This window comes from Marmota monax, unplaced genomic scaffold (genome assembly GCF_021218885.2).
Source record: "Marmota monax isolate L192 unplaced genomic scaffold, Marmota_monax_Labrador192_F-V1.1 WCK01_AAM20220418_F8-fsc00278, whole genome shotgun sequence".
Taxonomy (NCBI): domain Eukaryota; kingdom Metazoa; phylum Chordata; class Mammalia; order Rodentia; family Sciuridae; genus Marmota; species Marmota monax.
The window spans coordinates 1314121-1330609 of NW_026694626.1; the positions used below are offsets into that span (position 1 = coordinate 1314121).

Sequence of the window (16489 nt, forward strand, 5' to 3'; positions counted from 1 at the left end):
GAAGCAGAGCTGTCACTCCTTGACTCAGAACACTCCAGGACTCCCCATTACACAACAAGGAACACTCAGAGACCTTTTCAAGACTTCCTATTTTTGAATGATCTAGAGGTGTCTCCCACATGAACTCTGTGACCTCACCTCCACTGGAGTTCCCTTTGACCACTGGGTTCCAGTCACACTCCTTTCCTGGCTATTCCACAAACATGTCACATGTGCTTCCACTTCAGTGCCTTTGTACTTGATCTCCTCTCTGCCTGAGAATCCTTCCTTTCTGTCTACAGGGGTCACCCCATCGCTTCCCTGGGCTCTCCCCTCAAGTGTTAGTTTATCAGAAAAGATTTTCCTGATTACACTCTTTTGTTATAGTAATTTAGAAATCTCCAGGAATCATTCTTAATTCTTCTTGCTCTACATTGCTTTCAGAGCGTGTCACCATATGATTTTTCTTTCTTCACTTTCACAGCACTTGACACAATGCCTGGCACATACATGTTTGATAAATATTTGCTGAGTGAATAATAAATATGTCTGTAGAATTAGATTTCAGTGCAAATGGTTCCTAATTCAAAAACCTTTGTATACTTTTTGACTGATCTGAATGTCTACTCCCAGAGAGAAAATTACTGAAACAACAATTTGGAAAAAAAATAAAGTTATGATTTATTGAGCATTGCCTTTAGGTTATTTTATGTGCAAGAATAACCACCCCCTATTTTATAGGATGAGGATACTAAAGTTCAGAAAAGGTACATAGTTTGCCAACATCTCATAGCTTAAAAGGGTCAACATCTGTCTGTGGCCCAAACTACATACTAGAGGATGTCATAGAAACCCTTTACTCACACAGTGAAAGAAATTTGACACATTCCATGCTGTTTTAAGATATTTCTTCTGCTGGATTCTAATATTCAAGCTGCTGTTTGTTTTTGTCTGTCTGTAATTTACCTTTCTCCACTCCTTCCCTCCTTCCTTCTTTCCTACCTACCTACCTGCCTCCCTTTTTACATATCTGCTTTCTTTCCTATTTTCTCCCTTCCTTTTCTTTTATTCATAAGATTAAAATTGTTTGCAATATTTTTTATATCATTGATTACAGTTGTCAGATTATAGTCACTGTTGACACATACCTCGGTGTCCATAATTTATTGAGTCCTAGCAGGTCTGAGATGGAAAAGATCTTGGAAATCATGTGATTCAACTCCCTCTCTTTAGACATGAGATAAGTAAGACCCAGAGAGAGAAGGTGACTTGAGCCTGATTGTACAGCTCATTATTTGTTGAACTGGAATCCTATTCTAAGAATTTCTAATGTGGATCACCATTTTTCCAAAACAGAAAATATCCACCAGATGGACTATGTTTCATATTTAAGGCTCCTCATTACTTTGGTCTAAAAGGTACTCAACATAAAATCTCATCATCAACAGAAATGAACTTTCTCATGAGAAGATAGTCTTCCATGTTGCAAGTTAGATTGCTTCCACGACACCAACATTACTCAGGTGTACAGACACACTCCTTTAGGAAAAACATGTGTGCCTCAGATAATGTGCATTTAGGAAAAAGATGTACCTGTACACACATAATGTGTTTGATGATAAGATATACAACAAGGGGGACTGTTTCTATATAGATTACCCAATTATGTATTTATAGTTTCATATTATGTGGGCTTAGGTATGAAAGGCTAAAAAAATCATATATAACTAAAATATTGAAATATCATTAAGAATTTTAATATTCAAGGTATATAAAAACAGGCTATAATGTTAGAGAATAATGGGAGGAGATACCACTTTGATGAGATAATTAGGAAAGGACTATCTAAGCAGTGGACATTAAATTTGAGGCCCGAAGTATGAAAATCAGAGAAAAGGAACTATGTGGGCACAAGTATGGAGACTGGATGGAGCTGGGAAGAACATTCTCAGGTTAAGATACCAGGTGAGGAGTAAGAAAAAATTTTAGGATATTACAGAGCATGATGGAGGGAGTTTGGATCTCATTCTAAATGCAGTGGAAAACCTTTAAAGAATCTAAACAGGAAAGTGGTAGACATAGTTTTCTTTATAGAGATTATTCTAGGTAATAAGACCAAGAGCAGGTACTAAATCCACATGTAAGTTAGGTAAGCACCCTTCACAGTCACAGCGTTGACATTACTGACTCATGAAAGAGAAAAGTTCCCAGCACGAGGGTCTGTGCAGAGACTGGACAATCACACAACGATAATACTGTAGAGAGGGATTCAAGGATTACAGATTGGGTCTGAGATTACATATCAGCCTTTATGATCCTCATGAACACTGAGCTTCTTTAGTTCTATGAACTGAGCTAATTTTTGAAAATCTCTAAGAATGAAAGAAAACCGTAAAGTCAGAGGTTTTATTATACAGAAAGAAATTCAACCAAAGTTTAGAAATCTCACACATACTTATCTACAGGGGTGGTATCACCTCTCCAGTTGGGGCTGAGGAATATGAATACCGTCTGCGACTCCTTCCACTAGGGCAGAAGGTCTGAATTTTTGTGTGTGATATGGATCACATAAATTCTCTTGCTTAAAATGAAGGTCTCCAGGACGTATGTCTTGGAGGTTCTAATTTAGTAGACGTGAGGCGAGGTCTGGGAAGCTGCGAATGGGATAAGCAACCCAGGAGGTTCCTTTGGACGAGGTGGACCAGGAGGACGAGGGCCATACTTGGAGAAACAGTGGGCTTGGTGCAAGGAGCTCCTACTCGGATCAGCTGTAATTCATATCCAGTTGTCATTTGCTTCACTTGGGTATATGGTAGCTCTAAAGATACACTCAATGTGGGCTGGGGTTGTGGCTCAGTGGCAGAGCTCTTGCCTGGCATGTGTGAGGCCCTGGGTTCAGTTCTCAGCACCACATACAAATAAATAGATTAAATGAACGTCCATCAATAACTAAAAACATATTTTTAAAAAGAGAGAGAGATACACTTGATGTTCAGCATCGTTAGGCTACTCAACCTTTCTGAGCCTTCATCGATAGTGATGCTGACCTTAAGATGTTGGTATGAGGTCCAGAAATTCAAAATACAAAATGCAGGCCTGAGAGCCTGGCATATCATTTAACAACCAGCAGCTATTATCTGCTGTTTCTCAGTCTGTCTCATTTGTCTGGCTGCCTCCTTCCTGCTGCTCTCCATTTCATAACGCACACTCAGCACTCACCTTTCTTGGTTTGTTTCTTAATGACTGTCTTCTTCCCTCCACCTTTTACAAATTCCCAGACCCTCTGCCCTTAGCAGTTGTCACCTTTATTAAAAGTTTTGCCCAAACGCCCTGCATTATTCTAAAGACAGTAGAATAAAAATATTGATATTACAGCCATGGAAGATCTGTAACTATCAAATTAGTTTAGACTTATGTTTCCTGCTACAATTAACTTACAATTATCTCTTGTAAAGCTGCTTATCTTCCCTGTCTAATCTAACATAAGTACTGTGAAGCAGAGAAGACCGCGCAGTGGGCAGATGAGGTTCTGGAAAATGCTACCAAATTATGAAGAACATTTGAATCTCATTAGCTTCTGCAGTCCATAAACAAAGCTTCAACAGAGCAAGAAAGCTCAGTCCACTTTGGTGATTTGAATTTACTAATTCATATATGTGGTCTTTCAAAAATTAAATTTAACAGGCCTTGAAGTAAACCCTAAAACATGGCTGAATTAATCCCTTTTTCTACTGTAAGTCTTCCTGTGTTTAAAGAAGAAGCCCATTCCAGCCTACGTAAAATCAAAAGGAAATACTCATTGGATTAAACCTAATTGTAAGCAACGTCTAGATTGTGCTACAGGAGGAACAGGTTAAATTAGATATTTGGGGAAATTGTGTATTCAGAGTATATGGCTGTTTTCATTTGCTATATTCCATTTAGTCTGTCTTTCAATAGGTCAAAGTTAGTACTGGTTTTTTAAGCAACTCTGCAGAAAAGTTTTATGAAGGTATTAGCTACATTTTATGAAGGTATTAGCTACAATTAGCTACATGGTTGGTCATTTATACTTTATGTGAGAGAATAAAATTACATTAAATGACTACTGTCCCAGAAGATCCACGCCCTGCCACTTGCCTCCTAATTCTCTACCTTCCCTTCCCTCTGGGTTGAGGGAGTTAGCGTTTTATATCATCCAGTTTATTGTGTGAGTTGAGAAGGGGACAACTATGACCAAGCTGGAGCTTTGTCTTCCTCTGCTCTTTGCAAAAGCAGGAGAAACGCACCTATGATTCCTATTTGATTTGGAGGAGGGGTAGAGAAGGCTAGGAATTACAAATATAAAAATGTATGAATCATAGAAATTCAGGGGTATTTACACCAGACCTAGTTCTTTCTATAAAATATTTGGAACAGGTTAGCCTCCCCTCACTAGGAAAGTGGCCAAGATGAAGATCTTGGATTAGAAAATTCCACAGTAGCCCCTTAATGACCCAGAAGAATCCATAATGATCCCAAATACTTGATTCATACCCACACTGTTTTCTTGACCAAGGAGCCAAGCCTTATCATTTCTTCCTGCTGTATACTGGAGAATGGCCTTTGTTTAGCATTAGTTAGCTTACTGATTATGTTCAATCTGTTTTGGAATAGAAAATAAAACTTTTTATTTCTACTTACAAAGATTTTCCTGAAAGTAGCACATCAGCCTGAAGGACTTGAGATCAACTGCATAGGATGTTCTGGTTTTGGGTGCTTTGAAGAATAATAGGCTATACATTTATTTCACATATTTGTTTGTTTCACAAATATTTGTGGAACAGCTCCTGTATGCCAGGCAATGTTATTGCGCTTGGAACCAGAGAAAAGTTGAAAACACTTTATTATCTTTATCCATGTGTATGTGTGTGTGTGTGTGTGTGTGTATAATCAATTGTGGAAAAAAACATCAATATATTTTGTCATAACCTTTAAGATTTTATGAACTTTCTTCTTCATTTTTCTTTATGAGTCATCTTACTGTGTTTTCATGAAAAAAACATTTTTTTTTCAAGTTGAAGCTCATTTCCTGACAATAAGCCTGACAGAAATTAGTACAACTCAACATTCAGATGAAGAAAATGGAATTTCCAAAACTTACTGATGATTTTTGCTAGTTTTAAATTATAATAAAGAGTATTTTAGGGTTAGGGATGTAGCTTAGTGGTAGCTCACTTGCCTAACATGTGTGAGGTCCTGGTTTCAATGCCCAGTATAAAGTCTTTTTTTCTTCATCAAGATTACTGTTTATTTTTAATCAAAAAAGGTTTTTTTTTTGTTTTGTTTTTAATGTGGTACAGAGGATCAAACCCAGTGCCTCACTTGTGCTAGGCAAGTGTTCGATCAAGTGCTCTACCACAGAGCCACAACCCCAGCCTTAATCAAGTTATTTTTACTTAGCCATTCAAATTAATGGTTAAGTAAACTTTTTTTTTTTTTTGAGAGAGAGAGAGAGAGAATTTTTTTAATATTTATTTTTTAGTTTTCGGCGGACACAACATCTTTGTTTTGTATGTGGTGCTGAGGATCGAACCTGGGCCGCACACATGCCAGGCGAGCGAGCTACCGCTTGAGCCACATCCCCAGCCCTGGTTAAATAAACTTTAAGAAGATATTTTTGTATAGGTATTACATGCATATGGTATAAAAAAGGGTGTACAATGAAAATAGACAAGTCTTTGTGTGTGTGTGTGTGTCAGAGAGAGAGAGAGAGAGAGAGAGAGAGAGGGAGAGAGAAAGAGACACACACACACACACACACAGGAGATTGGACCTAGGGGTGCTCTACCACTGAGCTATGTCCCCAGTCCTTTTTATTTGTTATTTTGAGACAGGTTCTTTCCAAATGGCTGAGACTGGCCTTGAACTTGTGATCCTCTTGCCATAACCTGCCAAGTCACTGGGATTACAGACCTGTGTCATCCCACTGGCAAACTTAAGTTTCCTTTTGTTATCCTTAGTTCCTCTCCTTTAGTGATTTATTGTCAGTAAGTTCTTGGAGCTTTTTCTAATGTTAGATTCTAATTCAGTTGATCTGGGGTGAGGCTTAAATTTTGAGTTGCCAAGAAGTTTCAGCTAAAACTGATGTTGCTGACTCAGGATTATCTCAATGGTCAGGTTGTGAAGGACACTTGTTCGTGGTGTGTATGTGTATGTGTATTTGTTTATTGGACTAAAGGGAGCAAGATATTCTTATAAACATGTACAACATACTGCTTTCTTACTACTTCAGCCCTAGAGTTTCAGCTTTGAGTTTTGCTTTGTTAAAAATTAATCTTTGTCTATTTGGAGTGTTAATTTACACAGTATTTTAAAAATCAATCTATGAATGAAGGATAAAAGCCAGCAACGTGACATTTGAAGCTTGACACAAGGACTGGGGCTGGAGTTGTGGCTCAGCAGTAGAGTGCTTGCCTAGCACACGCAAGGCACTGGGTTTGATCCTCAGCACCACTAAATAAATAAATAAATAAATAAATAAATAAATAAAATGACAATTTAAAAAAAACCCAAAAAACAAACAAAAAACACAAGGACTATGAGAATCTCTAAAATTTTCTCATTTTTTTTTCAAATAAGATTACAGAAGTATTCAAATCCAAATAGCTTTCTAAATTTTGGCTGAGAACATGTTGAGGTCTCTAGTTTGTATCCAGTATCATTAATCTAATAAAGATGCCATCATACTTGGAAATGATACAATTAAGCTCCCTAAAATCAATATAAAGTGCAAAGATCAATTAAATATTTTAAAATCATAGGCATTAATATTCTATCCATCTGAATAAAGTAGTCTCCAAAGATGACTATGTTCAATATCAGAAGAGATAGAAATGTTATCTTCATTGAACTTATATGCAAAGGTAATTCTTAAAGCATGAGATCAACTCATAAACAAAGTTAAATGTTCACGTTTGTTTCTTACTCTTTGCAGAAAAATAAGGGCTAGTAGACTTGGGGTTGCCCTTTTGCCTTATCTGCAGGGTATATATTTTAATATGAGTACTTGCTAACACAACACAAGGTTTGCTTTTTTAAAAGAATCAATATTGAAGGCATGCTTCAGAAATAAAGATTTGATCATCAAAGTCTGAATTTCTGCATGATTGGCATAGAGTCAAGGGCACAAAGTTTTTTCTTTGATGTGAAGTCAATCTCTATCAATAACCCCATTGCTCTGAATGGCTCTGAGGTCTGCCATTTGGAGCGGTATTGGACTGGGTTCTGAAGATGGTTGCCTTTAAATATTTGATGCTGAAAGAGTGATTTGAATCTGCCTAGCCTTCTGAACACGGACTGTTCTACCTAAAGTTGTGATCCTCAAGCCCAGGTCATATTGTGGTATCACCGACAATATGCACATAATCATAGAAAAAAAAATAACAAATAACACATCTTCCTGAATTAAAAATTGTCCAGCCCACAAGAAAAAAAAATCAAAAACACTAAAATGAGAATGAATTTTTAAAGAGTGGAATGCGAAATTCTGTTGCATAGTTAAATTAAATATGAGATTTCAAAACAATATCAATCAGACATAAGGTGATGACTCCAGATCCTTTGGAATATGTACTAACTGGCTTTGTCCAGTGGAAGGATACTTCAATGGGAAAATTTTAGAAGCACTATGATACACCCCAACACCCTCTGAGGAGATTGGAGACCAGTTCGTTTGAATAGCAACTACATTTCTATGCCTCTTATGAGAGTCTGGAGTGGACCTATGCAAAATATTTCAGAACCAAGGAAGTTACTGTCAGATTTTTTAAATATGACTTTCTGGAGGAAACGAGGAAATGACAGAGGTTGTTGAGAGATCTGGACTGCTTTAAGAGATGCCATAACTAAACTCTTAATAAATGATCTCTATAAAGAAGAATCTGTAAGTTTGGGCAGTTTGGAGACTAGAAAGATATAAAATATTTTTTAGCAACTTGCCCATTTTTCTTGGTAGTAGAGGGCAAGCCACTTCTTTAAAGAAGGAATACATGATAGAGTAAAACAGTATGTGATGTAGACTGTGTTTAAATTCTTAATTTTGGATTTCCAATAGGAAACTAAAGCTCTCCAGGTTTCAATGTTCTCATCTTTAATGAGGCAAGTACAAAGATTATAGTTAATAGATCAGTGTTTGCCTAGCCCCACCATTATTATTATTATTATTATTATTATTATTATTATTATTATTATTATTAGTGGTGGTGGTATCTTCTATACCTCTCCATTCCTTTTGTGCTTGGAAAGTCAACAAAGCATCTCTCAATGGGAAAGTGGTGCTTCAGATTAGGAGGTCAGACAGAATGACCTGGGTCTCTACTCATAAAGAGATTCCCTCTGAAGATCCATGAAAGCTTTTGGCTAAGGGAGCATTTAGAGAAATAATCAACAGCCTGATATGTAAATGTGTTTAGATCTCTCTGTTTGCTGTCACTTTCAAACTGCAAATACAAAAAAAAAAAAAAGGATGACCTAGAAACAAGCAGAGAAAAGCTGTGTGGCATTTAGATGCATATCACATATGCATAATTGATTCTTTAAAAGGTTAAATACCCTTAGCATATGTATGGATAGGGATAGGCCCATGATGAGTGCCTAATCATTATGGCAGTGGCTTTGTTTTACATAATTCTAAAGTAAATGTCATGTTTCTTCTTTGGGAATTCCAGGGCTGTGTTCAGGAAAGCATATGTTTCCAAGTAGATAGCTGGGCAGAGGAGCTACACTTTCCCAAACAGAAGGACGATTCATGTAGCTAGTACGCTAAGCTTTATAAAGCACAGGCTGCCACTCAATTCTCTTTGGAATTTAAATGCAATTACATATTGAGGACAAATGCTAAATATAAACAGAATAGACAAAGTGCATGCCTTTATTTATTTATTTATTGCTTTGTTTTTGTAGTATGTTTGCAAGAAGAATTAGCTACCTCACACACACTATAATCCTTAATTAAAACACACAGACCAGGAAACTTGATGAATCCTTTAGCATCTTTTTTTTCCCCAGAAGCTTGTTATAGCTTTAAAGGACTTGTTCTTTTCTCTTATGTCTGCAAACAATTATAAAAATGCTAAGGAAATTAATTCAAAAAGCATGTCACTAAGAAACATACAGAAAGAAATACTATGTTATATGCCTTAAATATCAGAAAAAAAGATAATACATTGCATGAGAATAAATAAGGGGTAAAAAAAATACCTATGTAAATGGGAGTAATTATCACAAATGCTTAAGTTTCTTCTTTGGAGAGGAAAGGATATACAAGTATACCTGGTACACACAAAGGTCTTCTCTGGATAAATGATCTACAGGTGTTTATTGTTTGAAAATGTACATTTTAAAATATAGCTCAAATTTTGAAAATGGGAAAGGCAAAATAACAAAAACATAGTAAAGAGAGAACAAAATTAAGATAGCTAAAGATAATGTACTGGGGCTATAATAAAAGTAATTTTATTAATCTTAGGTGGAAGGATATGCTTTCACATTTTACCTTAGAAAATTTAAATGGAGACCACACATAAGACACAACTGAAATATGGGTACCTAAGAGATCTGAAAATAGAAAGATGTGAAAAAAATGTATCAGACAAATAATAACAAAAGAAAGCTATTGTAGCTATATAAGTGATGAGAAAACTAGACTTGGGGTCAAGATGCAGTCTTTGTTCTCTCTTTTCATCCAACAACCCCACTACATCCAAGCAACTGTTCCTAACAGTCCAGGACTTTCGATAAGTCATCTCCACCTATTTTGTCTTATTCCAAGCTAACTATTGTCAATGTCTGTGAGATGTTTAATCTCTGAATTCTTATAGTAATTATTATCTGTGTTCCACTGAATTGGTACTTAGATGGTGTGTTTTATTGTTTTTCTGTATTCATGCATTTCTTTAATTAGATTATAGTATCCTACAGCTATACACCATGCTTTATTCTTTAAACATCCCCTGTCCTTCACCCTAGGACCTGCCATATGGTAGAACCATGTCTCCTGACATTATCATAGAAAGTTAGTAAACATGTTGATGATCTATTGAAAATGGCTTGTGAAAGCATATTAAGAATTCCTTCAGGATGTGTGAGGACTTTGACAATGCTATGCATTCACATTTTCTAAGTAACCTCTCCACCACATTTTTAAATAAGGGAAGAAGAGACACACACTATGGTTAGAGTGATTTGAAGCTGTTTGTAGTTGGTGAGACTGAGAGAGACCACAGCCCCAGTAGGAGAGTGCCCCCCACAGGACCAAGCTGGAAATTCCCACAGGGTCATAACTGTGATCTTTAAGGTAAGGGATCACATCAACATTTTTGCATTCACACCTGGGACAAAGTCCAACATTTAATATATAGTCAATAAATGATCCTGCAAAACGTGAGAGAATTATTTATCTGGGATAATTTAATTCACTCCCATAACTTCAAAACAGCATACAATTTAGTTTACAAATATGCATCTTGAGCTCTGGATCTCAGAGGGAGAAAGTGGCTAAAATGGTGGAAAAGCCAGTGGGGCCAAGGTGGGATACAGGTGGTATCACCACAATTGGAACTCTGAGGTTAGGGGTTGGTTGGAACAAATCTGAGTACTGGACTATGTTTGGAAATGAACAACAGAAGTTTTAAAGGAAATGAGGAAACCCATGGATAGAGATGTTCAGTGCTTGTCTTGCTGGCCATCGAGAAGTGGCTGGAGCTCCTTCTTCCTCATGGCATGTGCCAAAAGTTGTCTGCTCTGTAAACCTCTTTGAAACATATTAGTTTTTGAATAGGCAATATATAAAGCATCTGGCATAAAATTCAAAGAGTACACAGTAGGATATGTCATAAAAATGTGGCTTCATCCCACCTCTTCCCATAGTTGCTCATTGTATAGAGACAACCACACTTACCAGTTATTACATTCATGTTTAGGTAGATGTCTTTGATATATATGTACACATTTATGTATTTGTATTTTTTCAGATAGTTCATATAACATACTAATTAAATCTTACCTTTTTTTCATTTAACAACTTATCCCATAGTCCTTTGTACTTTTAATTTTATTATCAATGAAATCTCAGCCTGTAACACTATTGGTATATTGACAGTGTTCAACATTTGTTCCTTGTGGAAATGAATGAAAGGTTTGATAATAGTATCTAATTCACCCTAAAACTAATTCATTCTAAAACTAAAACCACTAACAGGTTTTAGAAATACGTCATTTTAAAGTCCACCTCCAACATGCAGTGCTTTTTCTGGATAAATATCATATCCACCCTTCAAAGTAAATCACCCAAAATTCATCCTGCAAGAACCTTTCTTTTAATATTGACTTTCAGTTTCTCCTTTAGGGGTTGTCTTTAAACACTTAATAATAGTCTACTAGTTTTGATTGACCCCTAAATTCTTATTTGTTAATATAATAATAATAATAATAATAATAATAATAATAATAAAAATGTGAATAGTACTCTTAACAATAATCCTTATTGTGTCTTTGTGTCACATACTTTGTTAGGCACTTTAAATGAGTAATCTCATTCATCCCTACAGTAGATCTGAGGATGTACCTCAGTGGTAGACCACATGCTTAGCATGTGCAAGGCCCTGGGTTTGCTCCCCTGCAACCCCCCTCCGCTCCCCTCCACACAATCCCTACAACACATACATAAAGTAATTTCATAATCCTTATAATATACCTATCACGGCCTTGCAAGAATCATCTTGACTTATCTTGGGGTCATGTGTAGATCATTTCCTTAAATATCAATGACTTTTGGCCTCTGGCTACTCAAGATATCTCTAGAGTATGAGTGGGTCAGAATTACCAACACAATGACCACCTCCCAGGAGAATGTTGGTGTATCAATATTCTACTCTCTGGGAAAATCTTGAGTTCTGTTTTTTCACAGTCACTTCTAGGATCCTGAATGGTTGAGCCACAGTTACCCATGGCACTAAGCCCCCTTTCAACTCATCCTCTATTACCTTTCCTCCCTTCCCTATCTCATTTCCCTCCTGGACTCCTTCCTTGATCGCCTCCTAAATAAACTACTTGTACTTAAATCCTAGTTTTGGGATCTGCTTTTGGGAAAATAAGATATCAGGAAGCAGGTTTAGAGTGTTTTGAGTATCTGGCTCAAGTTCACCTGTACATCACATGGCAGTTAGGATATGAACCAGAAGCCATCCTCAAAAGCACCATCCCTTACTGCCAGCTAGATGTAAGCACCTCATACAGGCCTGTGAACTGTAAGCCAAAGTCAGAGTTTAGTCCTCTTGTCTGCTGCTGGGTGCCATTCTCTGTTCTGGAGTGTCTCTTTATCACCACAGCACGTTAGGACTGCATTTTATGCACCATTAGTTAAACACATGCGCTTGGAATTTGTTGCTGGAATTGTCATTTAAAGAAGACTCTTAAGTTGCTGAATATCTTCTCCTTACTTTTCTGCAGATAGCAACTTTATCCTCGCCAACGCCCAGGTGGCTAAAGGTTTCCCCATAGTCTACTGTTCCGATGGCTTCTGTGAGCTTGCTGGATTTGCCCGAACTGAAGTCATGCAGAAGAGTTGTAGCTGCAAGTTCTTATTTGGTGCTGAAACCAATGAGCAGCTGATGCTTCAAATAGAAAAATCACTGGAGGATAAAACAGAATTCAAAGGAGAAATTATGTTCTACAAGAAGAACGGTGAGCTGGCTTTCTTTCGTGCTCAGGGAGAGTGTTAGAGGTCGCCCTTTTCCAACGCAGTGATTGTTCCATAAATCCCATTAAGGCTTAATGATATTTCACATAAATATGGTCTGCTAGAGAAGTTCCACAAATGACTTGGATGATGGCCTTGTTTTAGCCATTAGCCGCATAAACTGACTGGAAATTATAACTGTTCAATGTCAATATATACTAACTGAGTTAATATATGTTGAAACAAAGTGTATTGCTATTATAGTCATTTTTAAAATATATATTATATGTAGCAGTTATTAATATACTTAACAGGTGATCTTTTATTCAGGGATGGGTTTTCAAGGTTTATGCTTTTAGGGACCACATCTCGATCCCAGTCATAAAAGATGGAGTTCCAAGGGTTCACTGGCAGAAAAGGAAGTTAATTTAAAGGATATCAGCATTTGCAGTTTCTCTTCTCTGGTGTAGAGCTTTTCTCACTATTCTCTGAAATTTTAAGGACAAAACAAGAGACACTTGGTATTTCACGTTGGAATAAGTTTGCCTGGACTCAAAACAACAGTTCTCAAAAATACAAAGTATTTTCTTATGGCTGAAGTTTTATGATTCTTCTGTAATGAAAGACCTAGAGATGGGTATAGTGTCTGTAGTACTTAGGTCCTGTGCAATAACAAGTAGCACTACCACATGGGCCTGGAGAGTTGGAGGAAATCCAAGAGGCAATGTATGGGGAAAATGCTAAATAAAAAATTTAGACCAAGCTATCATTTCCGAGAGTCTATAATTATCCCTCTTCCTTTAAAAGCTTTCTGTTTTAGTCTGCTTTGCATTGCTGGGACCTGTATCCCTGACAAGAACAATTTAGAGGAAGAGAAGTTTATTTTGACTCACAGTTTCAGGGGTACAGTCCACGGTCACCCGACTTTATAGCTCTGATCCTGAGATGAGGCAGAATATCATGGCGGAAGAACATGACAGAGAAAAGCAGCTCAGAATATGGCAGCAAGGAAACAGAGAGAGCTCCACTTACCAAGGACAAAATATAACCCCCAAAGGCATGCCCCCAGTGACCTACTTCCTTCACCCAAACCTACCTGCCTATAGTTTGCACCCCAATCCATTCAAGTGCGTTAATCTACAGATTGGAGTATGTCTCATAATCTCATCACTTTGCCTCTGAACATTCATGGATTGTCTCCCTCATAAGCTTTTGGGGGACACCTCATATCCATAACCCTTTCCTTGCACAGATACCAAGCTAAAAATATATTCCCAGACTTCTTTGTAGTTCGGTTGTGTATTGCAGCTAAGTTTGGGGACAAGGATAGGTGGAAAGGAATCATCTATAAAAATTCAAGGTAATATCCCTGAAAGTGAAATTGTTTTCCTTCTAATTATTCTCTTTCTCCTTTCACATGGTATTACAGATAAAATGTGGTCTTGTCAGATATTTTTATATTGAGGCCATAACCCCCCATACGATTATATTTGAAGACATGGCTCTTAAAGATATAATTAAGGTTTAATGAGGTCATGAGAGTGGGGCTTTAATCCATTGTGACTTATGTCCTTATGAGAAGTGGAAGAGCCACCAGAGGTGTGCACACACAGGGAAAAGGCCATGTGAGAATACAGGAAGTCAGCTCTCTGTAAGCCAAGGAGAGAGGCCTCAGGAGAAATCAAATCCACCAGCCACCTCAATCTTAGGTTTCAGCTGTGAGAACATAAAATTCTCTTGTTTCAACCACTGCATTTTGTGATGGCAGCCTGAGTAAATGAATACATGTCGATCAGAATGTTAAGCAAAGCTGAAAAGCCAGCTTTCAACCACTTGACAAGGGCAATAGAGTAGTGGGATGTGACAGAGCTACCTTTCCACCTCAGACAAAACCAAACATATTTCTATCTTGTTTGAGTTACTCTTTTGGGGGTCTTTATGTAACAACTTTTAAATTGTACTCTATCTCAGAATCTCTCATCCTTATCACTGTTAACATTTTGTAGTGATTCTTTCTTGTGGGGTATTGTACACTGAAGATGATCAACTACACCCTTGGCCTCTGGATCTCATACCCAATAAGCTGGGGGATATTAAAGTCAATGCCAAGTAGAAAAAAAGAAACCTGCATCTTCATCCCTTTTTATAGTTTATTTGTCCTTGGAGGACATTCCCTAATTGTGTGGATTTGGGATATGCAGGAGTCTTGAAGTAGTGCAGAGCACCCCTCTGGAACAAGGTTATACCCCAGTTCTTTGGCACAAGGCACATGATTCAGACCATTGTATTCTTCTCAATGTCAGTAGATGAGGCCAGCATAGCAAATATAATAAAATAAAAGGATTCTAGCTCTACTAATTATACCATAACCATTAAAAAGAAGGCCTGAGGTGTTAAAAAAGAAGAAAAAAGGGGCTGGGGATGTGGCTCAAGCGGTAGCACGCTCGCCTGGCATGCGTGCGGCCCGGGTTCGATCCTCAGCACCACATACAAACAAAGATGTTGTGTCCACTGAAAACTAAAAAAATAAAATAAATATTTAAAAAAAAAAAAAAAAAAAGAAGAAAAAAAAAGGAGGTTGTTTCTGGGAGTGTGGACTGGCAGGGAGCAATAAAACCTCCATCTGGTGGAACAAAGGAGAAGAATATCCTTTGTCTGCAATATCCACTGACTCAGACTCATCCTTCTTAAGATAGGTGACTTGTGTAGGTCACTCCACACCCATTTGATTGTCTTCCTTCTTAAGCCTTTTTGAAATACCCAAATGTGCCACCACTGAGAAAGGGTCAGGCCAAAAAGGAGACTCAGAGATGAAGAACAAATGATGGAGCCTTTGGACGCTCAACCATGGAAAGACTTTCCACAGCCTAATTTCTTATAAGATGGCTTGCAGTCCTGGAAGAATGTGGGTGGAAATTTTTTTTTCTGTAACTTTTATTTATTTATTTATTTTTTATTGGTTGTTCAAAACATTACATAGCTCATGACATATCATATTTCATACTTCATATTCAAGTGGGTTATGAACTCCCATTTTTATCCCAAATACAGATTGCAGAACACATCGGTTACACATCCACTTTTTTACATAATGCCATATTAGTAACTGTTGTATTCTGCTACCTTTCCTAACTTTTATTTTTTTTAATTTTTTTATTGATTGTTCAAAACATTACAAAGCTCTTGACATATCATATTTCATACATTAGATTCAGGTGGGTTATGAACTCCCATTTTTATCCCAAATACAGATTGCAGAACACATCGGTTACACATCCACATTTTTACGTAATGCCATACTAGTAACTGTTGTATTCTACTACCTTTCCTATCCTCTACTATCCCCCCTCCCCTCCCATCTTCTCTCTCTACCCCATCTACTGTAATTCATTTCTCTCTTGTTTTTTTCCCCATTCCCCTCACAACCTCTTATATGTAATTTTGTATAACAATGGGGGTCTCCTTCCATTTCCATGCAATTTCCCTTTTCTCTACCTTTCCCTCCCACCTCATGTCTCTGTTTAATGTTAATCTTTTCCTCCTGCTCTTCCTCCCTGCTCTGTTCTTAGTTGCTCTCATTATATCAAAGAAGACATTTGGCATTTGTTTTTTAGGGATTGGCTAGCTTCACTTAGCATAATCTGCTCTAGTGCCATCCATTTCCCTGCAAATTTCATGATTTTGTCATTTTTTAGTGCTGCTTAATACTCCATTGTGTATAAATGACACATTTTTTTAATCCATTCATCTATTGAAGGGCATCTGGGTTGGTTCCACAGTCTAGCTATTGTGAATTGTGCTGCTATGAACATC

The 16489-nt window shown here is 37.2% G+C and overlaps 1 protein-coding gene across 1 annotated transcript in view; it reads left to right on the forward strand.

The window, feature by feature from the left end:
• Positions 1 to 16489, forward strand: part of Kcnh8 (potassium voltage-gated channel subfamily H member 8) — a 368692-nt gene that overhangs the window by 110237 nt on the left and 241966 nt on the right. The window contains exon 2 of the mRNA XM_046422707.2: positions 12448 to 12681. Within this exon, the coding sequence (XP_046278663.1) occupies positions 12448 to 12681 (234 nt within the window). The remainder of the gene's footprint in view (positions 1 to 12447; positions 12682 to 16489) is intronic.